Source organism: Erythrolamprus reginae, chromosome 7 (assembly GCF_031021105.1).
Source record: "Erythrolamprus reginae isolate rEryReg1 chromosome 7, rEryReg1.hap1, whole genome shotgun sequence".
In the NCBI taxonomy this organism is placed as follows: domain Eukaryota; kingdom Metazoa; phylum Chordata; class Lepidosauria; order Squamata; family Dipsadidae; genus Erythrolamprus; species Erythrolamprus reginae.
The window spans coordinates 58869994-58895444 of NC_091956.1; the positions used below are offsets into that span (position 1 = coordinate 58869994).

Here is a 25451-nt window from a genome sequence, read left to right on the forward strand (position 1 = left end):
AAACCCGCAAAAAAAACGCCGCCGCCTGGCTGTCACCTTTTGAAACAGCCGGTGGTGCTTCCCTGCGGCCTCATGAACCCGAACGCCAAACCCGAACTTCCGGGTTCGGCGTTCGGGAGACCGCCGAGAAGCCCCCCAGCTGTTTTAAAAGGTGACAGCCGGGTGGCGGGGCTTCCCAGCGGCCTCCCGAACCCAAACTTTTGCTGAACTTCTGGGTTCGGCGTTCAGGAGGCCGCTGGGAAGCCCTGCTGCCCGGCTGTCACGTTTTAAAACAGCCGGGGGGCTTCTCGGCGGTCTCCTGAATGCCGAACCCAGAGGTTCGGGTTTGGCGTTCAGGTTCGGGAGGCCGCTGGGAAGCCCCCCCGGTTGTTTCAAAAAGCGACAGCCGGGTGGCGGGGCTTCTCGGCGGCGGCGGCAGGTTCGTAAGAAGAAAAAAGTTTGTAAGAAGAGGCAAAAATTTTCTGAACCCCGGGTTCGTATCTCGGGTTGTTCGTAACACAAGGGGTTCGTATCATGAGGTACCACTGTACTATTTTTCAGGGAGATTTAAACTTTTCCAGGCCATTGAAACCATTAGCTAAAAAAGTAAACCTGCAACTATTGATCAAAAGTTAAAGTGCTCATGATAGAAAATTGACTGTTTGAATGAACTACTCCCCCCTCCCTTTTCATTTTAGTCTCTCACAAAACTCTCCAGATCTATGGAATAGTTTGAAAATCATTGGTTTATTGTATCAATTTATGGAAAATGGCATATAGATATATATATATTTGACAATATACAATAAAATGGAGAACGACTCCCATCTTTTGATAACTTTCTGTCTTTATACCAATTATCATTGAAATATTTTTTATAAATGTTATATTTTCACAGAGCCTGAAGCACTGGCTTTGTCTGGCAACTAGAGACATTAATGGTTAGCTACTGAAGACAGACAATCTGGATGTTTCTTCCATCATTCCCCTGTACCAGTTTACTGTCCATCATAGTTTCTGGCTGATTGTTTCCTTTCCCAAGTAGTTGCTGTTTTTACAGATTTCAGTCATGAATATAAAGCCTACTTATACCTGTATACTTGTTTACAAAATTCTGGATTCTGCAATATTACCTTGTTTACATCTGGCTAGATTCTTTAAAGCTGACAAGCTTATATCTCAACCCCACCATGAAATAACAAAGATTATTTTATTCTAGTAATTACAAATAGAATTACATTATATTTACTATTTTGCAATAATTATATTAATACTAATTTTTTGCTTTCTAGGACTGACGTACCAGATTCCAGTAAGAAGTCTTTACCTACATTATCAATGCAGACAGCTTTAAAAGATCACATTGGAAAAGAAATTAAAAACAGTACAATCAATGAGCAAAACTCTTTACCACGGTCTGGTGAAAATGGACCTATTGAGACAAATATCTATAGTGCTGACAGTTCAGTTTTTTCTTATATTGAGAATGGAATGTCTGAAAGAGTTCAAAACAACTGTGAATCTTCATCTACCCATTTGCAAGTCCCCTGCCCAGTGTCTCATACAAAGACGGTTAATTCTACTCCTACTCTTGCATTTTTCTTACAACAAAACAAACCCAAGCCTTGCTGTACTGAAACTGCTCCATCTACTGGACATAAAACCAGCATGTACAGTAACAAGTATGATGATGCAACAGAAACAGTTTACCAAAATCTTCCACCACCTTTACCACCAAAGAAATATACTCTGCCCTATTTGCACGGCATAGAACAAGAATCCACCATGGAGTTGAACTTTACAGATCATCCAAAAATTGAAAAGCATGTTGCTGTTGCCCCTTCAAAAGGAATACCAGATGAAGAAAGGTTGAAAGCATTTCATTGCAATGAGTTCTCTAAGATGAGTTCTTCGCCGAGTTTATTAGGAAAGGATTTATGCACTGTATCCAGTAATCCTTTGAACAAACGGACTTGTTTTACTGAACCAAATTCTAACTCCCTAGATGCAAATGCAAATGATGTTATATCGCTTACTACGTATTTTTCAGTTGATAACTGTATGACCGATACTTACAGAATTAAATACCACCAGAGATCAAAACTGTATTTTGCAGATACTAGTGGGTCAAACAAAGAGAGCTCTTTGCTACCAACTGGAATGCCTTTGGACACCTCTTACCACCACACTTCTGAATCAAATCACCCCACAGCTCAGCAGAAGCATAAATCTAATATTGGAAATGTGTGATGTAATAAGAACAATTTGTGAATGAATGCAAATCCTTAGAACTCCAAACCAATGTGATGTTTAAGTTTACATACTACATTAGCTACATTTCATTTAGAAAGTACACATTAATGGACTGTCCCTTGCATGTGCATGTGTGGTCAAGAAATATCAAACATGGTTTTATGCTTGTGGGAAATGCCGAATTTGGATAAGTTCAATCAAAGTAGCTATTCTTTTAAATGAGGAACTTATAAAATATTTTAAATTGCTTTCATATGATAAATAAGTGCATCTTTTTTTTAATGGCACGAATACCCTTTCTTTTAAAAATGACTTGTTTTGGAATGTTTCAAAATACCATAAATATATTTGAAAGTAGGTTTTCGATCTGATTTCGTAGTTGGTTAAATTTTCAAACTAACTATAGCACTTTTGTAAGTTATAAAAACTTAAGTCCCATATTATTAAGACAATACAACATTTTTAAGCATTGTTATTTACATTTATTTTGAATGTTGAATTCTTACGAAAAAAATCTCACAGAATTTGAAATGGAGAGTATGATAGATAATCTCAGATAAACCCTTTCACAGATAAATTGACCCTCACAAGTGTGAACAGTGATTTGTACTGCTTTAAAGAAATATGATTGAATTGTAAGGATTATTCTTAAGTACCAAAGGATCCATGCAATAACAAGGTAGTATGATCTTTATAAAGGCCTTGAGAGGTTTTGATGAAAATTGTGTTCTTTATGTAAAGTTTGTCATAAACGGAAATGTTTAGTGATATGAATTGTTTACATGCACTTCATTTTTTTCATGTAAAGGCACTTTCAATCTTGCTATGTAAAAATTGAATATAATCTACATACACTGTACTACCTCAGTATGACAATATGGGATTATTTTTAATATGTATGTACAGCATGTATTATATATACACAGTGTATATGTGTCTGTCTGTATATATAAATACATATATACTGTGTGTGTATGCACACATACTGTATATACTATACTTGGTGTATGTATGTACACACACACACATTTACACACACACAAACAAAGTGTGTGTGTGTTTGTGTGTATCAGAAGTGTGCCAAACACTTCAATTTTGAAATGCTCCCTTTCAAGTGAAAGCTATAGAGAGAGCTTTATGGATTGATATAGATGGGCTGCATGTTGTAGCAATTTTCCAGGCTTTTGTGTCTGATGTCATTTTGTAGTTATGACTTCCCTGTGAACTGATTAGCTCCAGGACAAAACTTTCACAGTGTGAAATGCTGCATTTTTTACACAGTTACACGTGTATTAAATTGGCTTCCTAAGAAGCATGGTTCTTGTTAATGAACTGAGTAGCCAGAGAGTAACAAAGAAAAGTATTTATGAAATACTTAAACATTCTGGTTGTGAGATATTTAGAACTTTTGCAAGAAAGTGAAAAAGTGCATTAAATGGGTATTCACTTTCCCTTATATTCAGGTACTCTTAATTAGAAATTTAATAATCACACTACTATTTTGCCATGAGACTAGCAGCATAAGAAATTTTATGACAGAATTATTTTAAAACTCCTTGTTAGACTAATCAAGAAACTGTTAAATACTGGAAGCATATACTGATATTAGAAATATGCACAGAATGATATATAATCATTAAAAACCTACATTTTGTAGCAGACAGATATTAATCATTAATCTATTTTCTTGAATCAGTTATTCAAGATCTCACTATTATCTTTTAAATATTTGAAATGATGCCTTAATGAAGTCTTAAATTTTATTTTAATATACAGTATATATTATGGTAGCTAGAGTTTTAAACAGCAATAGTTTCTTGCATTGTGCAGTATTTTAAATACAAAAATTATGCATAGCAGTTGTTTGCAATAAAATATTTAAGTATATTGTTGGGCTCAAAAAATGTGATAAATGAATTGTATAAATATATTTTTATATTAAAGCTGCTGTAGAGAATATTTAAATCATTGCATGTATAGAAAGTAGTCTGATTTTCTTAAAACCAGCAGAGGCATAAAACATGGGATTCTGATCAGTTCAACCTGAAGATATTCCTTTTTAAAAATTGAAATGGAATAAACATGCAATTTTTAGGTAAAAATGTATGACACTGTACCTTTAAAAATTCTTTGTCCTAAAAATGTAAATGTGTTTGTTTTCAGCATGATAGCTGCTATGTGTTTTGGAACACTCCATTGTAAGTTTGCACTATAATTGGATTATAAATGCAAATTTGTAACTTCAAACGGGGAGAGTGCTATTATAATTGGTAGTTGGGCCTACTCAGAACATTAGTAGTAGTGTAAAATAGGGATGCTTCAGTGGTGGCTTGCTCCCAGTTCGGCCTGGTTTTGTGAACCCATGGCGATGGGAGGCTCCGCCCATCTGCCCATGTGCTGAAGCTTCTGCGCATGTGCAGAAGTGTCACACACGCATGGGAACACATGCACAAACCAGTAGCAATGGGTTTTAGAACCCACTACTGGGATGCTTGCATGCTTTCCTACAATATGATTACATTAAAGTTCCACATTTATGTTAATGAAGGAGTCTTCCTACTCTTTCAACTTTCAGAGACAGTGTCTGAAAGATAAGGGCAGTGCTTGATTTATGACCATTTGTTCAATGACACTTTGAAGTCACGGCAGTTCTGGGAAAAGTGGTTTGTGACCACGCCTTACGTTTAACAACTATTATAGAAATTGCTCTGTCGTATGATTATGATCTGAGTATTTGATCCCTGGCTCATGCAACAGTTGAAGTGTCATGTGACAACCATTGGTGACCTTCCCAGCCAACTTCCAATAAACAAAGCCATGGGAAAGACGGTAGGGAATGTTGCAAGTCAGAATCACATGTTTGCCTTAACAACCCAGTGATTTGCTTAGCGGCAAAAAGTTCATAAAACTGGATCAGGCCACATCTCACTTAAAACTGTGCTGCTTAACACATTTTCCACCTTGAGTTATGGTCCTAAATTAAAGGCTACCAGTAAGTCTAGTGATTAAGAGGTAAGATTAGAGGCAGAGGACCCGAGTTCTTGTCTTGCCTTAGATATAATAACTGAGTGACTTTGAGGCAATTATTGTAGAAAGAAGGCACTAGCAAAGTACTTTCAGAAACTGTTACCCAAAAATTGCAATCAAGATTGAGTTGAAAGCCCCAAATCTTTTGTTTACACTGACAGTAACGTACCTATTTTCTTCTCCATATCTTCAAGTTAGTCTTGATTCCTGACAAGTGCCTGGATACGTCCTTTGCTGTCTTGACATTTTTAAAGTAGTTTGCCATTACTTTCCTAGGAGTGTGAAAGAGTAAGCTGGCCCAAGTCGCCCAGCTGACTTCATGCCTAAGATGGAACAGGAACTAAAAGAGTCCTGTGCTTTTTAGTCTGGTGCTTTAACCACACTAAACTATATCTGTCTTAACAATGAATGTAACTCCACATCATTGGTTTCTTGTTATGGAGCTGACTTAGCTTTTAATTTTATTGGTATCTATCATGCTCTAGTGCTTTTTTCAGAAGTTACTGGTTTGTTCAAAGCACGTATAGGTAGTGTATTCATGATTACAAATAAAACAGAAGTAACTTCATCTCAAAGTAACTAAAATTAATTTTTGATGTTTTTTTTTAAATTAAAAAAGTCTCATTTCATTCCTGATATGCAGGTAATATGTAATAATGTAAGGCCTTTATAGGTAAAAATGGAACTATAAGTACTGGAATCAAAGTATTCAATTGAAAGCTGTTACTGAAATAATTTGAATTTGTAATATTTATGTAAAGAGTAATGTGAATTACCTCTGTTAAGAGTATTATTGTATTTTAAAAATGTAAAGGTAATGTTCATTTCCTGTATACATGAGAAGTATGGGATTTGTGAGTATATGTGATTTAAAGAAATATAAAAGTCTTAATAGACAATTTTTGCACACATTTATTGCGATCAAATAAGGGGAACTTGATCAACTTCTCATTTTTTATACCTGGCTGTACAGTCTTAATATTTGCTTGCAATATCTGCTTTTTTAAACTTTTATTTTTATAATTGTTCCCTTGGACTATAGATTTGTCTGGCTTTTGTAATGTTAAATGCATTTAACATTAGAAGAATATCTTTTTAAAACTTTTTAAAATTTAACCCTTTTTAAATTGTTCTGCATGTACTTCCTGATAAAACAAAAATAAGATCGCCAATAGTTTGTAGATGTCTGATTTTTCTGTGAAACAGGTGCAAACCATTAGTTTTTAGTTTTAAGAATACAGTGCTCCTGTTTGAGAGAGCAAATATCTGCTAGCAAATAATAGTGACCAACCATCTGGTAAAATGTAACACTTGCATTCTGCTCCATATCATATTCAGTTTCACCTCTGAACTGCAGTTGATTTATATTTCTGTAAAAGCAGATGAAATTCTAATTTTATCAAATGAATACTTGTTAATATTTATGCATTTAAATAAGCCAGTTTTCATTTAACTATGCTAAGTTTATCAAGATTCCAAATTTTTAAAATAAGGGTGGATATGCTGACACTATGAAAGATTCTAAATAACATTACCAGTTGTATTTAATAAATATGTAAATATAGGTAAATCATGACGTATGGATTGTTTTATTTGAATTCACACGTGGTAGTGGCTTTGAATCACCCATTTCTTTAGGAACATCCATTCTGATGAACAGTATTAGACCCAATAGTAAAACTATTAGTAGTGAATTCAGTTTTATTCATACTATTTATAACTCTCTTATGTATTGCACTATAGTAAGTTGACTTTTTCAACTAAGAAAATTGAGAACCTAGTATTTTGGGGCACATTCCTATTTGCTTGTATAGAATTTGAGAAGAAAAATCATTCGAAATGTTCAGTTTCTCAGTTAAGAAAATGATTGTATTGCTATTTTCTCTGTACTTTGTAAATGCAGACCAGAATTCACATTTACATAATTGAAGGTTTTCTTATTTCTTTATTAGCCGGGGAAGAACAGTTGCAGAACATTAACAGGACAAAGAATGCAAATTATGATAGATATTAATATGTTTGATTCAATCGTGTCCTTTTTTATTGCTTGGCTATAGAATGAATTTTTGTAGAGGAACTGACATATCTACTTATATAGGTTGAACAACAATACTGAATTTACTTTAAATACAACCCCCTCTCAAATTTCTCAGAGAAAATAAGCCCAAATTCAATATCAATATCAAATGAACTTCACAACAAATTTATACAGGTCAATGTAATTAATTCAATGTTTAAAGACAACCGTTTGTCCCAACTTGACAAAAATGGGGTGAATCCATTTACTCTAGGATATAAATGTAATAAATGTTCAGCTTATAAATTATTGAGAGAGAATAGATCAAAAGAAAAACATTATTTAAATTATCAAAATTAACAGGAATGTCTATACTTACTTTTCAATCTACTTTTAGAACATGAAACTCCAAAGGGGCAAATCCAAAGTACTGTATAATGAGGATCAGGACCACATTACATACAGTAAAATTTATTCAAGTGGTTGGTCTGTTTATATATCATAAGTATCATGAAATACCATCCCCACAGTCCAAGCACACATTGTTCCTGAAGGCACAAAGCTGAGCACAAAGTACTTTAAAACTTCAAACAGAGCAAATGACTTTCCTTGCATAGGAGAAGAATATGTGCAACATATCAACATAAAAGAAATTAAAACAACCCCCAGAATTGATCAGGTTACAATTTCTCATTTTATGCTAGGAATTGTTCATAAATTATTGTTACAGAAATATTCGTCTCCACTTGGATGGTCATAAGAGTCAATTGCTGAAAATAGACAACTTCAAACTTGTGTCACTTCAATGATAGTGTTATATTTTAAGGCACAATTTGAACTTATTGAAGAATAATGTGAAACATGACAGTTCATCGTAAAGCAAGTTCACCACATCCAATTGCCCAGGAAAAATATGTCAGCAATTCAAATATAGAAAGAACAGTTGTAATTGAGATTTCAGATGTAAGTTTTCCAGTGTTCTTTTATTTTTGGTTGTGAAGCGAAAGCAGTGCAAGGAGTAACATTAGCTGGTTTTTCTTGAAGGCAGTCTGTCTGTCCAGTATAAAGAAAACAAAAATTAGATCAATCAGTGGAAAAAAAATTGTATCCAATATAATCCTGCATATCAGTACAGCATCATCAGTTGCCTGATAAAGCTAAAAGTAGAACAGAACATAACACCAAGAACTCCACAGAAACTACAGAAAGCTACAGAAACAGGACTCGCTATTGTTCCTTCCCAATGGATTATTCATAGATATTTCTTTTGCCTCTAGTCATATATCTTTCAGTTATTAATCACCAAAACTCTATATTTCATGAACGTTGATTAGTTTTAAAGCTATTTTAATAGCCACTGATGCTTCTGGTGGAAACATATTATGAATTATAAACTAATTCATCATTTTCTTAGATTTTCCAATTATTTTATAATACACAGGTGTCAAACTCATAGTCATATTGCCATCACATGATATATTGCCATGTTTTTCCCTTTGCAGAGCCTAGGTGGGTGTAGCCTCTCTGTGATGCATCCAGCTGGGGCTGTTAGTTTGACACACCCACACACAGGTATAATGCTATGGAGCCATAATAATACTTAACAAGGTCAGCGACTATTTTTTCCTTTGTGGCATAAAGTGATTTACCTTTTTACTTGGTCTGATGTGATTGCAATAAGTAAAAAACAATCATACCCATTAAGATATAAATGGCATTACATGTTTTAATTGTCCAAAATTCTATCCTCTCATTTACTGAATTAGCCCAACATTCTCAATCACTATGGAATTATGGAATGGAATTATAAATGTTTAGTAAATGATGTAAGACCATTTACTTGATTAATGCAGTTAAAAATCTTGCTCCAAAGAAATTACTAGCCATAATTCTGGATTAAAAAAAACCTAGTCATTAATTCAATATAGATAAGAAATTGCATAAACGTGCTTTTGAACCATTTAAAATTGATTTTATTTATTTATTTATTTATTAGATTTGTATGCCGCCCCAAACATGCACAAAAAACCCCTGTTTTGAAAACTTGGTACTTTCTGAATACAGTTTTTAAAAGGTTTTAAACATATCACTTCCTTAGAATTAGACATATTTATCTCATACATATACTATTGCATGTTGCTACACTATGTCCTGAAATGCGCAACGCTAATATTAGATGATCAAACTTTCATAATAAATCACTCATCCATTCTTTGCCTCAGCAATTTTAGATGCCATCTAAGACCAAGAAATCACCAAGCAAGACCCACAAAGGCACTTTTAATACATAGTCATGTAAAGAAACATATAAATAAATACGAAGCTTAGAGAGCACCAAGAACTCCACAGAAACTACAGAAAGCTATAGAAACAGGACTCGCTATTTAGTAGCAAAATGATACTCAAGAATTAAATTGCTTCTTAGAAGGAAGGAAAAGGAAAGCTGGTCCTGGATAAAATGTTATCCTTCAACCCCAGAAAGCATCTGCATCACAGCTGCAGCTGAGAAAAAGGGAATTACAATCAGGTTTGTACATATTGGTACAATGGCAAGACCTGCAAACAAGCAACAGATAAAAGCAACTGCAATAAAGATGTGGCAAAGCATTTCATTGTGCGCCCCCTCCTCAAGAAGCCTTTCCTGGACCCAGCCGTGTTTAATAACTACCGTCCAGTCTCCAACCTTCCCTTTATGGGGAAGGTTGTTGAGAAGGTGGTGGCGCTCCAACTCCAGCGGTCCTTGGAAGAAGCCGATTATCTAGGGGCTTGTCCTCTGTCCTGGTGCTTCTTGACCTCTCAGCGGCTTTCGATACCATCGACCATGGTACCCTTCTGCACGGGCTGGAGGGGTTGGGAGTGGGAGGCACTGTTCTTCAGTGGTTCTCCTCCTACCTCTCCGGTCGGTCGCAGTCGGTGTTAGTGGGGGGTCAGAGGTCGACCCCTAGGTCCCTCCCTTGTGGGGTGCCTCAGGGGTCGGTCCTCTCCCCCCTGCTATTCAATATCTACATGAAACCGCTGGGTGAGATCATCCAAGGGCATGGAGTGAGGTATCATCAATACGCCGATGATACCCAGTTATACATCTCCACCCCATGTCCAGTCAACGAAGCAGTGGAAGTGAGGCTGTTGGGGCCTGGATGGGTGTCAACAAACTCAAACTCAACCCAGACAAGACAGAGTGGCTGTGGGTCTTGCCTCCCAAGGACAATTCCATCTGTCCGTCCATTACCCTGGGGGGGGGACTACTGACCCCCTCAGAGAGGGTTCGCAACTTGGGCGTCCTTCTCGATCCACAGTTGACATTGGAACACCTCTGAAAAGTGTTCAGAAACTTCAGATCGTGCAGAATGCAGCCGCGAGAGCCATCGTGGGGCTTCCAAGATTCACCCATGTTTCTTCAACACTCCGTGGCTTGCATTGGCTGCCTATCAGTTTCTGGTCACAATTCAAAGTGTTGGTTAAGACCTTTAAAGCCCTACATGGCAATGGACCAGATTACCTCCGGAACCGCCTGCTACCGCACGAATCCCAGCGACCGATAAGGTCCCACAGAGTTGGCCTTCTCCGGGTCCCGTCGACTAAACAATGTCGTTTGGTGGGCCCCAGGGGAAGAGCCTTCTCTGTGGCGGCCCCGGCCCTCTGGAACCAACTCCCCCCGGAGATTAGAACTGCCCTCACCCTCCCTGTCTTTCGTAAACTACTCAAGACTCATTTATACCGCCAGGCATGGGGGAGTTGAGATAGCTCTTCCCCCTAGGCCATTACAAGTTATGCATTGTATGTTTGTGTGTATGTTTGGTTTTATAATAGGGGTTTGTAGTTGTTTTTATTATTGGATTGTACATGTTGTGTTTATTATTGTTGTTAGCCGCCCCGAGTCTACGGAGAGGGGCGGCATACAAATGCAATAAATAATAATAATAATAATAATAATAATAATAATAATAATAATAATAATAATTATTATTATTATTATTATTATTATTATTATTATTATTATTAAATGAGGAAACTCAGTGGTTATGTCCATGGGTTCTAGACTTCAGGCAGCCATTGGCTACAAAGGATTTTCATCAACTATTAAAAACAATGCTTATATTTGTAATTATGTTAGTTTGTTCCATCTTTAATGGGCCACCAAAACTCAGGATGGCTGTAAATCCTCAATGTTAATGCCACAATTTATGCGAAATCTTTTGAATTAAAGCTGACCGGTTTCATTTTACTCACAACTTAAGAGTTTCATTTCAAATTCAATGTGGCAGTGTACAGAGGCCAAATGCCAAAAAAATACCAGCGTCCCAACATACCAGTATATATAAACCTGACAGTATCTGGATTTAACCAAAGAAATATGACCAACACATTTGCCCATGTGTTACACAATATGTTCCTCTAACTCTTTCTCGTTTGGTCATTTTCCTATTAAAACTAAGGTGAATCCCACAATTTCTCATCCAGTAAATGTTTTGACAGTTCAAGACTTATTGTTCAATTTAGTATCAATTCTTTTAATTAGAAAACAAGGTGTGATTTCGGTTTTGTTCAATAATCTCCCACAAAACAAGGCACCTTTGTTTTTATCTCAAAGTACACAGACATTACCCATTGTCGAAACCTGTCTCGGATTATCCCAAAGATGCTTTTCCGAGAGGCAACCGGACTTTCTGGTTTTTCTTTAAAGGGGTTTGGCTTCTCATCCAAGAAGCTTCTTCAGCACTGGCTGGATAGTGGGGAATGGAAGGATTTACATCCCTTGCAAACAGCTGATCAATTTGCACCATCACTGTCCTCCTTTTGCACCATCACTGTCCTTATTTATCTATAGGAGTAAGGTTGCTCCCTGGTCATGGGGAGGGCAACATTCTACATCCTGGGCTTGTGATTGTTAACTAACTGTTTAATTTTTTAAAAACAGTCTGTCTGTCTTTATCAATGGTATATCGTAGGATGTGGGGAATTGCAGGATATGAGGGAGGGGATATTTATTAACCTATTAAGTATTATTGTCTGTCTCATGAGGACCCGGATTGTGGAGGCAATATGCTGGCGGTTAAAAAGTGTTATGGCTAACATGTTGTAAGCCACCCTGAGAAGAAGGGCGATATAAAAATCAAATTAATAATAATAATAATAATAATAATAATAATAATAATAATAATAATAATAATAATAAAAAATTTAAATTCAATTCAATTTATTAGATTTGTATGTCGCCCCTCTCCGAAGACTCGGGGCGGCTCACAACAACGATAAAAACAATATTATAATGGCACAAATCTAATATTAAAAATAACTAAAAATCCTATCATAATTAAAAACCAAACAGCACATACATACCAAACATAAATTATAATGTGCCTGGGGGAAAGATGTCTCAAATCCCCCATGCCTGGCGGTATAGGTGGGTCTTAAGTAGTTTACAGAAGACAAGGAGGGTGGAAGTAGTTCTAATCCCCTCTTGATTCCAGAGGGCCGGGGCCGCCACAGAGAAGGCTCTTCCCCTGGGGCCCGCCAGACGACATTGTTTAGTCGACGGGACCCGGAGAAGGCCAACTCTGTGGGACCTTATATATTATATAATAATAATAATAATAATAATAATAATAATAATAATTAAAAAAAAAACAACAACAACTGTATATGGCTTGTTGCTATGCCCTTTGGTAAAAGGGCATTATAAATACATGGTATTATTATTATTATTATTACAGTGGTACCTCAAGATACGAACCCCTCATCTTACGAACAACTCGTGATACGAACCCGGGGTTCAGAAAATTTTTGCCTCTTCTTACGAACTTTTTTCGAGTTACGAACCTGCATTCGGAGACTGCTGGGAAGCCGCGCGGCTGTTTTAAAAGGTAACAGCCGGGCGGCGGGGTTTCCCAGAAGCCTCCCGAACGTCGGTTCATAACTCGAACAAAGTTCGTAAGAAGAGGCAAAATTTTGCTGAACCCCGGGTTCAGTTCGGGAGGTTGCTGGCAAGCCCCCCAGGCCGGCTGCGACCTTTTAAAACACCCGCGCCGCTTCGCAGCTGTCTCCCGAAGCCGAACGCGGAAGTTTGGCTTTAGCGTTCGGCTTCAGGAGACAGCTGCGAAGCGGCGCGGGTGTTTTAAAAGGTCGCAGCCGGCCTGGGGGGCTTGCCAGCACCCCCCCGAACCCCGAACCCGGAGGTTCAGCAAAAGTTCGGGGTTCGGGGGGGTGCTGGCAAGCCCCCCAGGCTGGCTGCGACCTTTTAAAACACCCGCGCCGCTTCGCAGCTGTCTCCTTAAGCCGAACGCGGAAGTTCGGCTTTGCCGTTCGGCTTCAGGAGACAGATGGGAAGCGGCGCGGCTCTTTTAAAAGGTCGCAGCCGGCCTGGGGGCCTTGCCAGCACCCCCCCGAACCCCGAACCCGGGTTCGGGGGGGTGCTTGGAAGCCCCCCAGGCCAGCTGTCACCTTTTAAAACAGCCGGAAAGCCGTTTTTTTGCGGGGGGGGGGGGGGTTTGGTTGCACGGATTAATTGACTTTACATTGTTTCCTATGGGAAACAATGTTTCGTCTTACGAACCTTTCGTCTTACGAACCTCCTCCTTGCACCAATTAAGTTCGTATCATGAGGTATTACTGTATTATTATTATTATTATTATTATTATTATTATTATTATTAGCATTATTTTAGAGCAGGTGTGTCAAACTCACCAGCAGCATCACCTGACATATTGCTACTTTTTTTCTCCTTTGCTGCACCGGGCATGGCCATAGCTAGCATGTGATGTACCAGTTTGACAGCCCTAGCTGAGAGAGTAATTGAGGGCACTTTGTGTCCTCAGAGTCACTTAAGTAGTATAAATGGGTGTAGAGCAGGGATGGGCATTTTGCCATGGGACTGCATGAGAAATTGGCCCGGACTAATATAATTAACTTAGTTCTACCCAATACTGTAAAGACCCAGACCCTGGCCTGACCTAAACACCCAGACCCACTCTACAGACCCCTAATTGTTTGCTTTATGACAACACGGTGCACCACAGTCACTGCGCTGGGGTGTGTGCATGGTTTCTGTGCTTGGCCGCTCTCGGTAGGAGGTCGGGGTCCGCTCCAGTGCGAGGATGAAAGAGCTCATCGCGTCTGCCGGGACTCCTCCAGTTCCTGCTTTCTTTATGATTCATCAGGAAAGCAGGAACCGGAGGAATCCCGGCAGACGCGGTGAGCTCTTTCATCCTCGCACTGGAGCAGACCCCGATCTCCGTGGACCGGTCACAGACAGCGGGCGGGCCCCTTGCCCAGGTCTGGTGTAGAGCCTTCTTGGAATTGTTGAAAGGACTGTGTTTGTGGAGCTGTGCTTTCTGCTGGATGTTTTCTGCCCTGTGTCCCTCCACTACTGAACCCAGGCATAGGTACGAGGTTGCCCAGAAAGTAATGCACCACATTTTTTTTCCTCAACCTACAGTAATGGTACGAATGTGAAACTTTAGATATACATTATTTGAATTGTCAGAAGTGCGTGTGTAAACTTTGCATTTCTTCAGACAGATAGCGTAGCTGCAGCAGCGTTTTGAAATGGTGTCTGTAAGTGATGTACGTTACAAGCAGCGTATTGTGATTGAATTTCTCCCTGCGGAGAAAGAAACTGTTGGGAACATTCACAAACGTTTGTATACACTTTATGGAGAATCTGCAGTTGACCAAAGTGTGGTTAGTCACTGGGCACAGCTGACGATGACAAAGAGGTGATTCGCACAGTACAGAAATAGCTTCGTGACCAGAACAAGGAGTGGTAGGAACAGGACATACATGTTCTTGTGTCTCACTGCAGGAAGGCCATAGAACAGGACAGAGATTACGTGGAAAAATAGGGAGTGTAGAAGAAACACCATTCTTTCTTGTGTGTAAGTTTCATTGTGTTCAATAAATAATTGTTGAAGAAAAAAAATGTGATGCTTTACTTTCTGGGCGACCTTTGTAGTTCCATTCAGTCAGAGCTAAAGAAGCTCCTTGGATGGGAAGCGAAACATTTGTTTGTTTGTTTGTTTGTTTTGTCCAATACACAATACACATTGAAGAAAATAGACAAGTAGTAATATGTATATAAAGAAAAGGATAGAAGAAAAAATATAAAAACAGGGGAGAAGATATATGAAAGAAAAGATATATGAGATAAAGGAGAGACAATTGGACAGGGGACGGAAGGCACACTAGTGCACTTATGTACGCCCCTTACTGACCTCTTAGGAACCTTGAGAGGTCAATTGTGGATAGTCTAAGGCAGTGTTTTTCAACCTTGGGCGCTTCAAAGATACTTCACAAGAAGAGCCCTTCATTCCTCCACTCAAAACAGAATACCCTACGAAACTAGACTTACAATCCTGGGTCTTTTATTTATTTATTTGTATGCCGCCCCTCTCCGCAGACTCGGTGCGGCTTGAAAGATTAGAACTATGACGCCTTAAACATGATCTAAGTATTGCCTACAAGATCATATGCTGTAATGTCCTGCCTGTCAAAGACTACTTCAGCTTCAACCACAACAACACAAGAGCACACAACAGATTAAAGCTTAATATTAACCGCTCCAAACTTGACTGTAAAAAATATGACTTTAGTAATCGGGTTGTCGAAGCGTGGAACTCTATAGTATCATCCCCTAACCCCCCAACATTTTACCCTTAGACTATCCACAGTTGACCTCTCCAGATTCCTAAGAGGTCAGTAAGGGGCGTACATAAGCGCACTAGAGTGCCTTCCATCCCCTATCCTATAGTTTCTCCTATATCTCATATTTCTTCTCTACTATATTCTCTATAACCTTCATTGTGTATTATAGTGTATTGGACAAAATAAATAAATAAATAAAAATAAATAAGATGTGTGGACTTCAACTCCCAGAATTCTGGGAGTTGAAGTCCACACATCTTCCAGCGCCCAAGGTTGAGAAGCACAGGTCTAAGGGGGAAAAGTTGTTTGAAACGTCTTCCAACCCCCCCACCCCCGAAAGTCCAGTTGCCTCTTGAAAAAAAACCTTTGGGACAATCCGGACCTGGATGACTCTCCATAGACCAGTGTTGCTGGGGAATTCTGGGAGTTGAAGTCCAAATATCTTCAAGTTGCCAAGGTTGGGAAACACTGCCATAGACATCCGTCTGGGATTTATATTATTGCCTGGCCAAAGAAAATGGCCTAATGCTTCCCGCCTCCCGGTGACAGCTGGTGGGTCGTGTCCTCGGATCCCAAAAGATCAACCGCCGGCTTCGCCCAATTCAAGAGCGCTCCAACGTGATCCTGCTGATTTCTCTTCCAATCTGGAACTCGCCCTTGGCCCCCGTTCTCCCTCCATTCTCCGCTTCCTCCGCCATCGCCCCTTGCCACTCACCCCTCCATGCTGCCGCTACGGTAGCAGATACACGAAGAGGAAGAGGACGAAGTCGAAGAGGATCATCAGCCAGAAATCCAACCAGTAGGACGTCCCGGAGAGAGGGGCCCCGCAGGACACGTTCCCCGTCGTTCCGGCCACCTCGGCTGCCAGCCGGTCCGGTTCGGGCTCAGCCTTTCGGCGGTCTCGCACCTCAACGCCTCCCGGAACCTCCATTGCCGCTCACGCGGAAAGAGTTTATGCCGCGAGCGGCGCCTCGGCGTACGTAGGACATAGAGACACACACGCAAAAAAAAAAAAAGGAGAGGCCCCATGGCGATGTTTCCGGTAGAGACTTCCGGTGGGGCGAAACCCTTATACAGTACAGTATGTCTGTTCAGATAAAGGGAGATTCTGCCTGTGGTTGATCCACCGCGAAAGAGAATTCTCTACGGCCCGGACATTGCTTGGACGTAGAAACCTGGCCTTGGATGCCCGTGGCGATGAATAGAGATAATGAGGAGTTTACATTCCTTGCAAAGACTCCAAACAGAAGGAAATCGTTTTTCCCGCAGTTAGAGCAGGGCTGGCCAAACTTTACAACTTTAAGGTTTATGGACTCCGACTCCCAGAATTCTCCAGCCGGAGTAGCTAGCTGGAGAATTCTGGGAGATGAAGTCCATAAATCTTAAAAGTTGTCAGATTTGTGGATCCCTGCAGTAGAGATTAATTTAGTAGGGCTTTAAAAAAAAAAGTTGGCAACTTTTAAGATGTGTGGAATTAGCAGTTCTCTAATCAGAATGCTGGAGGGAAGCAATCTGCTAACATATTGATACAAGGGGTTTTATTTACCATATTTATTTTGTCAAGTACGTATTGGTAGTATACATACATATAACCCTGTTTATATACATGAGATGGGTACTAATAAGAGGGAAACATTAGGACAGGGACGGTAGGCACGCTGATGCACTAATAAACGCCCCTTACTGACCCCTTAGGAATCGGGTGAGGTCAACAGTGGATAGTCTAAGGGTAAAGTTTTGGGGGTTTGGTGACGAAACTACAGAGTCAGGTAGTGAATTCCAGGCATTAAGTACTTGGTTAGTGAAGTCATATTTTCTACAGTCAAGTTTGGAGCAATTTACTTTGAGTTTGTTGTGTGCTCATGTATTGTTATGGTTGAAGCTGAAGTAGTCATTGACAGGAAGGACGTAGATGATTTTAAGAGCTACACTTAAGTCATGTCAAAGCCGATGTAGTTCTAAGCTTTCTAAGCCTAGGATTTCAAGTCTGGTTGCATAAGATATTCTGTTGTGAGTAGAGGAGTGGAGGGCTCCTCTCGTAAAGTATCTCTGGACACTTTCTAATGTATTTATGTCCGAAGTGATGTTGTTGCAGTGGGCTTTGGCACTTAGGTCATTTGATATGAGTATTCCAAGATCTTTGACAGGGTGAGGATCATCTGCAAGGTCTTATCTATTCAGTTTGTATTTGATGTTCTGATTCTTTTTGCCAATATGTGGGACAGAGCATTTTTTGGTTGAGATTTGAAGTTGCCAGGTGTTTGACCATTCTGACACAAAGTCAAGATATTTTGGGAGGGTATTTTGATCATACAACCATGCAACATTTTTTAAGTATGAAAAATGGTTATAAGTTTTTCAATGCTGTTGTAGTTTTGAAGTCACAATTGAATGAGGACTACTTGCAATCATATAGAAGGTCTAGTTATGATCATTAAAAATTGACAGTAATTTCACAGCAAATACTCTTCTTAAACAAATATGCCCCAGCTGAAATTCTCCATCTTTTCTAGTCAGTAGTATTAGGATTTCACTGGCAAACACTGAAAATCATATAACATTGAATCTCTAATGTGAATATTATTTGTTGAATGATATAGGGACAATAGGCTTGGTTATATACTGGCGAGTTAGATGCTCCAGTAAAATGGTTTTGTTTTATTGTTTTTCAAAAGGAAAATTGGTCAACTATTGGAGAATTTTTCATTGTTCACAGCCACATAATAGGCATAATTTTTAATAAGCACTTCATGAGCAGATTAAAATAAACTGATTGCATATAGTTCCTTAAAAATTGAGGCCATTAATGTGAATATTGTGGTCTCTTTTTTTTAAGAAGTAGTATTTAGACCACGATTGATCGACTTATATCAATGGAATCTAAATAAGTTTGGGCTTCTTCATTCTAAAGCCAGATTAATTTTAAGACAGATAAGGTAGAGTTTCTTATAGATGTGTTTTAATGTGTAGTGTAATTTTTAAATTTGGATTTCTTGAACCAGAATTCCTTCCTAAGTAGAAATGTGTGTTTTTCTTAGTTTTTCAATACCAAATCAAGGTGAAAAAAGAATACTGAACAAAAATTAGGATATTATGTGACATTTTGATGGGAAGATGTGTACAAAATTTGTTCTTTTCAAATCTACATTAAAAATAGTGTATTAACATTTTTAAGAAATCACAAATATAAAAACTTACAAGGAAGTGTGGCAAATTAAAACATAGAACTAGGTAAATTTGAAAAAAACTAATATTTGTATGGTATTTGGATCTGACTAGATACTTCTTATAAGTGAATTATTTTATAAAGGAGTGATACTTTATTTTAAATATTCAATTAAATACAATTATTCACAGTCACAACAACAATGAAAGACAATATCTTCACGAATATGGAATAGAAATAAGGTTTATTTTTTCCCATTTATAAAAAGTAAATTTTACATTCACACTCCACGACACTGTTTAGCTAAATAGTCATGGTGCATAAAAGATAAATACATCTTAAGTGAATATTAGTACATAGCTACTTTGTATTTGGTTAAGACAAATGTAAAGAAAACACGAGTGATCTTCTGATGGTTTTCAGTCTTCACTAATAGTTGTTTATGCTTTCTTGAAGATTCTTTTGGCTATTACTCCTTCGTAGGTATAAGTCTGAAAAAAGTTTATTTTTAAAATAAATAAAACAGATCAGAATATCAGCAATATTATTCTGGATTTACACTGCTTATTTTCCCAGGAATAGTTTCATTCTATACTCCAGAAACCAACCCTTTTTAAGGTGGCATAAATAGGCTAAAATAAAATATTTATTGTTAAATAATGGCCTATAAATTTATTTATTTATTTATTTATTTATTTATTTATTTATTTATTTATTTATTTATTTATTTATTTATTTATTTATTTATTTATTTATTTATTTATTTATTAAATTTGTATGCCAGCCCTCTCCGTAGATTCAGGGCGGCTCACAGGAGTAATAGAAAAACAATATACAATACAAATCTAATAATTAAAACTAAAAACCCATAATTTTAAAAACATGCACACAACATACCATACATAAACAATATAGGCCTGGGGAAGTTATCTCAGTTCCCCCATGCCTGACGGCAGAAGTGGGTTTTAAGGAGTTTACAAAAGGCAAGGAGGGTGGGGGCAGTTCTAATCTCAGGGGGGGGAGCTGGTTCCAAAGGGTTGGGGCCGCCACAGAGAAGGCTCTTCCCCTGGGACCCGCCAAACGACATAGGTAAAATCAGATTGTGGAATAGAATCCCTGCAAAGAGCACTACATATGACCAAGGTTCAGGACAAGGCCCCACTTAGGATTAATATATTGTCAAACATTTTAAAATTGGTTTTTCATGTTTTAAATTTTAGAAGAGGTGGTTATTTCAGGTTATAATCTGATTTTTCTTTTTTTTGCTTCAGCCTCATAATTGGCTTCTCAACTATTTCTTTTCTTATAACTGTAAGTAAATATTTAATTAAGGTTTTTTTGTTAAATCATCTCAGTTTCTTGTTAAGATAATATGAGTTTCTAATGTTGTTGATTACTGGGAAGGGAACTAAAGCGAAAAAAGGCATTTGTCAACCCCCCCCCCCCCGCCGTTTTACCCCACGGATGGCAGCTGGTATTTATTTTTCTCTTTAAAAAAATCACACCCTTTATTACAACCGGAAGCCTGTCTAGTTGTGCTTTTCTTACAGCCTTTGTAAGGGTCAAAAACTTTATCTGGGAAATAAAAGACAGGGCATCTCAAACTGGTAGAAGAATAAGTGCCAGGAACGCTTTGGGGTTGTGTGTCCCGCCCCAACACACACACACACACACACCCTCTCCCGGCTTAAAAATGCGATAAATGTATGTTTTGCTAAACATCATTTTAAAGCTGGGAATTATGTTCAATCCCTTACTGTATATAAAAATGCCTATGATACACTTACCTGAATCATTTCATCTCCTACAATTTCCCGCAGTGCATCAAGTTTCTTTCCATTATCCTTCCGGTTGAATGCGCCTATTAGTTGGTTTCCTTTCACGTCCCAGGTCCCCTATAGTACACAGCATGCATACAAGGAAGGAGGGGAAAGAGAGAGAAAGGACGATTTTTTTGATGTGGTTGAACATACAGTGATGCCTCATCTTACAAACCCCTCGTCATACAAACTTTTCGAGATACAAACCCGGGGTTTAAGATTTTTTTGCCTCTTCTTCCAAACTATTTTCACCTTACAAACCCAAGCCACCGCCACTGGGATGCCCCGCCTCCGGACTTCCGTTGCCAACAAAGTGCCTGTTTTTGCACTGCTGGGATTCCCTTGAGGCTCCCCTCCATGGAAAACACCACCTCCGGACATCCGTGTTTTTGTGATGCTGCAGGGGAATCCCAGCAGCGCAAAAACAGGCACTTCACTGGCAATGGAAGTCTGGAGTTGGGGTTTCCCAGTGAGGGGAGCCTTAGCGAAGTCCGGAGGTGGGGTTTCGAGGACTTTTGTGTTTTTGTGATGCTGGGATTCCCCTGAGGCTCCCCTCACTGGGAAACCCCACCTCCGGACTTCCCTTGCCAGCAAAGCACCCATTTTTGCGCTGCTGGGATTTCCCTGCAGCATCACAAAAACACAGAAATCTGGAGGTGGGGTTTCCCATGGAGGGGAGCCTCAGGGGAATCCTAGCAGTGCAAAAATGGGCACTTTGGCTGGCAAAAGGGGTGAGTTTGGGGCTTGCCCACATTAATCGCTTTTCCATTGATTCCTATGGGAGACATTGTTTCGTCTTACAAACTTTTCACCTTACAAACCTCGTCCCGGAACCAATTAAGTTCGTAAGACGAGGTATCCCTGTATTTGTAACTGGTTATAACTAAAGTGGATGTGTTTTGGAATCTTTTGCTGTATAGCTTCTCAACTGTCTTGTCACCTAATCCAGGGGATCAGAAACTAACTCCTGTGAGAAAAGATGGAGGAAAGTAGGAATATTTATCCACGAGAACATTGAGGTGGGTTAGGGTAGCCCACTTCAACAGCAAAACTCTATAATACTAGGAAGAAGAATAGGTTTTCTTACATTGAGTTCAGTTCCATCAGCTAAACTGTAGTCAAAATTCACTCCTAAAGTGAACACTATCTCTAGGCTGCGGAAATTGCTGTTTTCTTGAACGGTGAATTTATTTCCTTCTTGTTTGATTGTGAGCTTCAGGTTGTCATGGGCTCCAAGCTTCCTCTTCACTAAATTAATACCTATGAAAGTTAAAATGAGGGTGAGTCAGTTGCACAAAAGACAGTTACTTTTTAAATACTTATTTTAAATAAATTGCCTAAATGGGGTGGCTAGAATTGGACAATTGGAGTCTGTTGTCTGTAATTCTTGTTTGTCTAGGTTTTGGTTTTAAAGGCTAATGCAACCAGTTTACAACCATCTGCTCATGGTCTCTTAGGGATTTTAATCAATAATATACATGTTAGACTATTAATGTGGCTTCCTTTGTGTTTTCCATATCTGCCAGTAGCTGAGTTCACAAACCCCAAATCAAGCAAAATATGGGTGATGAACTTGCACATAAACCCAAACCCCACTTAACAATAGTCCAGCCTTTTTTTTAATGCAATCTGGAGAGAAGCCAGAATACAGTGTTCCCTCGATTTTCGCGGGTTCGAACTTCGCGAAAAGTCTATACCACGACCAAACTTTCGTCTGCTTTTAATAAATATTTTTTTTAATAAACTTTAATAAATAAACAATAAATAAATAAATGGTTGCTAAGGGAGTGGAAAATTGCAATTTAGGGGTTTAAAGTGTTAAGGGAAGGTTTATGATACTGTTCATAGCCAAAAATAGTGTATTTACTTCCGCATCTCTACTTCGCGGAAATTCGACTTTCGCGGGCGGTCTCAGAACGCATCACCCGCGAAAAGCGAGGGAACACTGTATTGTCAAAGGTCAAATTGCTTAGATCAGCTAAATAAAAATGATCTGAAACTTCTGAACTGGAAAATAATGTTATTGCAAAAAAGGAGGAAACTCTGGGTGCAGAATTAATTAAAATTACATCAAATTATACAGTATTTAGTTTTCTTTTGTAATAAAAAGCTTTAAGCTTTAAGAAAGGAAAAACTACACATCAGTGCAACCACACAGAACACAAGTACTAATTAGTAATAATAGAAAACCAGTCATTCTAGAATCAATAACTAATGGGAAGTAGCAGATATGAATAAATTCCATTGAAAAAGGAAGTAGAGAATCTGGGAAACAGGGTAGTATGTTTGACCCAATAATAATCTCCGGGACCGCCTTCTGCCGCACGAATCCCAGCCACCGGTTAGGTCCCACAGAGTTGGCCTTCTCCGGGTCCCGTCGACTAAGCAATGTCATTTGGCGGGACCCAGGAGAAGAGCCTTCTCTGTGGCGGCCCCGGCCCTCTGGAACCAGCTCCCCCCAGATATCAGAGTTACCCCCACCCTCCTTGCCTTTCGCAAGCTCCTTATAACCCACCTCTGTCGTCAGGCATGGGGGAATTGAAATTTCCCTTCCCCCTAGACTTATAGAATTTATACATGGTATGCGTGTATGTATGAGTGGTTCTTTAAATTGGGGTTTTTAAGATTATTTTTAATATTAGATTTGTTTACATTGTCTTTTTATATTGTTGTTAGCCGCCCCGAGTCTTTGGAGAGGGGCAGCATACAAATCAAATCAAATCAAATCAAAAAATAAATAAATAAATAAATAAATAATGAGAATGTTACAAATAGAGGATGATATAAAACAACCTTGCTGAAAGGCTTCTGACTCATGTCCATCTGCTGCATACCATGTCTATCCAGATTCCAGAGCAGAATCTACCCAGACTAGTTGTGAGATGATATGTGAGCAGAAATTGATAATTAAAACTTGCTAAAGAAACTAATACTTTCATTATTTGATTTTTGTGTTCAGGGTCCTAAATCTTCTGACACCAATCCCTGGATGCAATTTGGTGTTTAAGAAATCATAAGTTTTCTTAATATTCGATTTTAACGCAAAGCCACTTAGGTTAGATTCTGAGAGTTTCAGAATCTAAGGAAACCGGAAAGTTTATGAGAAGCTAGTTTTTGAAAAAATAATAATTAATAATAATAATTTATTAGATATGTATGCCGCCCCTCTCCGAAGACTCGGGGCAGCTCACAACAATAATAAAAACAATATTATAGTAGAACAAATCTAATATTAAAAAACATATAAAACCCTGTGATTATTTTAAAAACCAAACAACACATTCATACCAAACATAAAATATAAAGAGCCTGGGGGAAAGGTGTCTCAACTCCCCCATGCCTGGCGGTATAATGAGTCTTGAATAGTTTACGAAAGACAGGGAGGGTGGGGGAAATTCTAATCTCCGGGGGGAGTTGATTCCAGAGGGCCGGGGCCACCACAGAGAAGGCTCTTTCCCTGGGGCCCGCCAAACAATATTGTTTAGTCGACGGGATCCGGAGAAGGCCAACTCTGTGGGACCTTATCGGTCGCTGGGATTCTTGCGGTAGCAGGTGGTTCTGGAGGTACTCTGGTCCAATGCCATGTAAGGCTTTAAAGGTCATAACCAACACTTTGAATGGAAGTCAGCAATGACATTTTACCTATAACAGCCGAATGACAGTATAAATTCAATATGGAAAAAAAGCAAGCAAGCAAAGCCTTATAGAGTGGACATGTACAAGAAAGTGGGGATTGGAATTATATTTGGAAGCAGGAAAATCAAGTCTGAAGATTTGAAGAGCCAATATGAAAAAAGGGGGGATGCCTTGTAAACTTTGATTTAAGCTCCTCCTTAGTCAGGAAAAAAAATAATTTGTCAACATTTCTATTTGGTACAGAAAGAAATGTACAAACCTGAAAAAGCATGTAGGTTTACCAGTAAATCTTTGAGGAAAGGAGAATTAAAAATAAATTTAAAAAAAAACGGGAATAAAAGTCCAGCGATTAATAAAGAAGAATGCCAGGTATTAGTAGCAAGCATCTTGAATTGCATTAGCAATCTGTTTTTTTTCAAAGCAAGGAAATGCAGATCTTACCCATTACTTCCATGAACTTTTCATAGTTTTCACTCTTCTCTACTTTCCAGGTGCCATCAAATGCCATGGTTGCTAGTTATTAGGAGAAAATGTAGAACTAAAAGAAGGTTTCCTATTCAGTCTAGAGTAAAGCTTTCTGAAAGGGTGATTTATACCTTTACTTATCTTGAAAGCAATTCATGCACTGATGTGGCTGACTAAAGTACAATTAGTCAGATGACCCTATAAGATTAAACCACTGCAATGTATTCAATTCATTATAATTAGAATAAATCTATTATATTCAATTCCATGTCTTAAAATATATTGCCTATATTGTTTGGTAAAGTTGTGAGTACTAAGTTCTCTTCTTCCCTCTGAATAGAATGGACAACAGAAAAAGAAGCTTAGATGATTACTGGCAAGGAGAAAGAATGAAAATGAAAACGATTCTCTGTTTAAATGAAGCAACACTTATTTTAAGTAGCAAAC

The 25451-nt window shown here is 38.5% G+C and overlaps 2 protein-coding genes and 1 long non-coding RNA gene across 4 annotated transcripts in view; 1 reads left to right on the forward strand and 2 right to left on the reverse strand.

Annotated features, from left to right (window-relative positions):
- The window catches only part of USP53 (ubiquitin specific peptidase 53), a 51019-nt gene extending 44190 nt beyond the window's left edge, over positions 1-6829 (forward strand). For both annotated transcript variants that reach the window (XM_070757667.1, XM_070757668.1), the window contains one exon: positions 1272-6829. In XM_070757667.1, the coding sequence (XP_070613768.1) occupies positions 1272-2229 (958 nt within the window). In that variant the 3' untranslated portion in view covers positions 2230-6829. The remainder of the gene's footprint in view (positions 1-1271) is intronic.
- Positions 6830-7184: 355 nt separating this feature from the next.
- Positions 7185-17105, reverse strand: LOC139170440 (uncharacterized). Its single transcript, XR_011559628.1, has 2 exons — positions 16633-17105; positions 7185-8329 (listed from the first exon to the last, which is right to left on the reverse strand). It is a non-coding gene; the product is annotated as an uncharacterized lncRNA (long non-coding RNA).
- Positions 17106-19341: 2236 nt separating this feature from the next.
- On the reverse strand, positions 19342-25048 carry FABP2 (fatty acid binding protein 2). Its single transcript, XM_070757669.1, has 4 exons — positions 24981-25048; positions 21991-22163; positions 20871-20978; positions 19342-19574 (listed from the first exon to the last, which is right to left on the reverse strand). The coding sequence occupies exons 1-4, from the start codon at positions 25045-25047 to the stop codon at positions 19524-19526; spliced, it is 399 nt and encodes a 132-aa protein (XP_070613770.1). The 5' UTR covers position 25048; the 3' UTR covers positions 19342-19523.
- Positions 25049-25451: the final 403 nt, after the last annotated feature.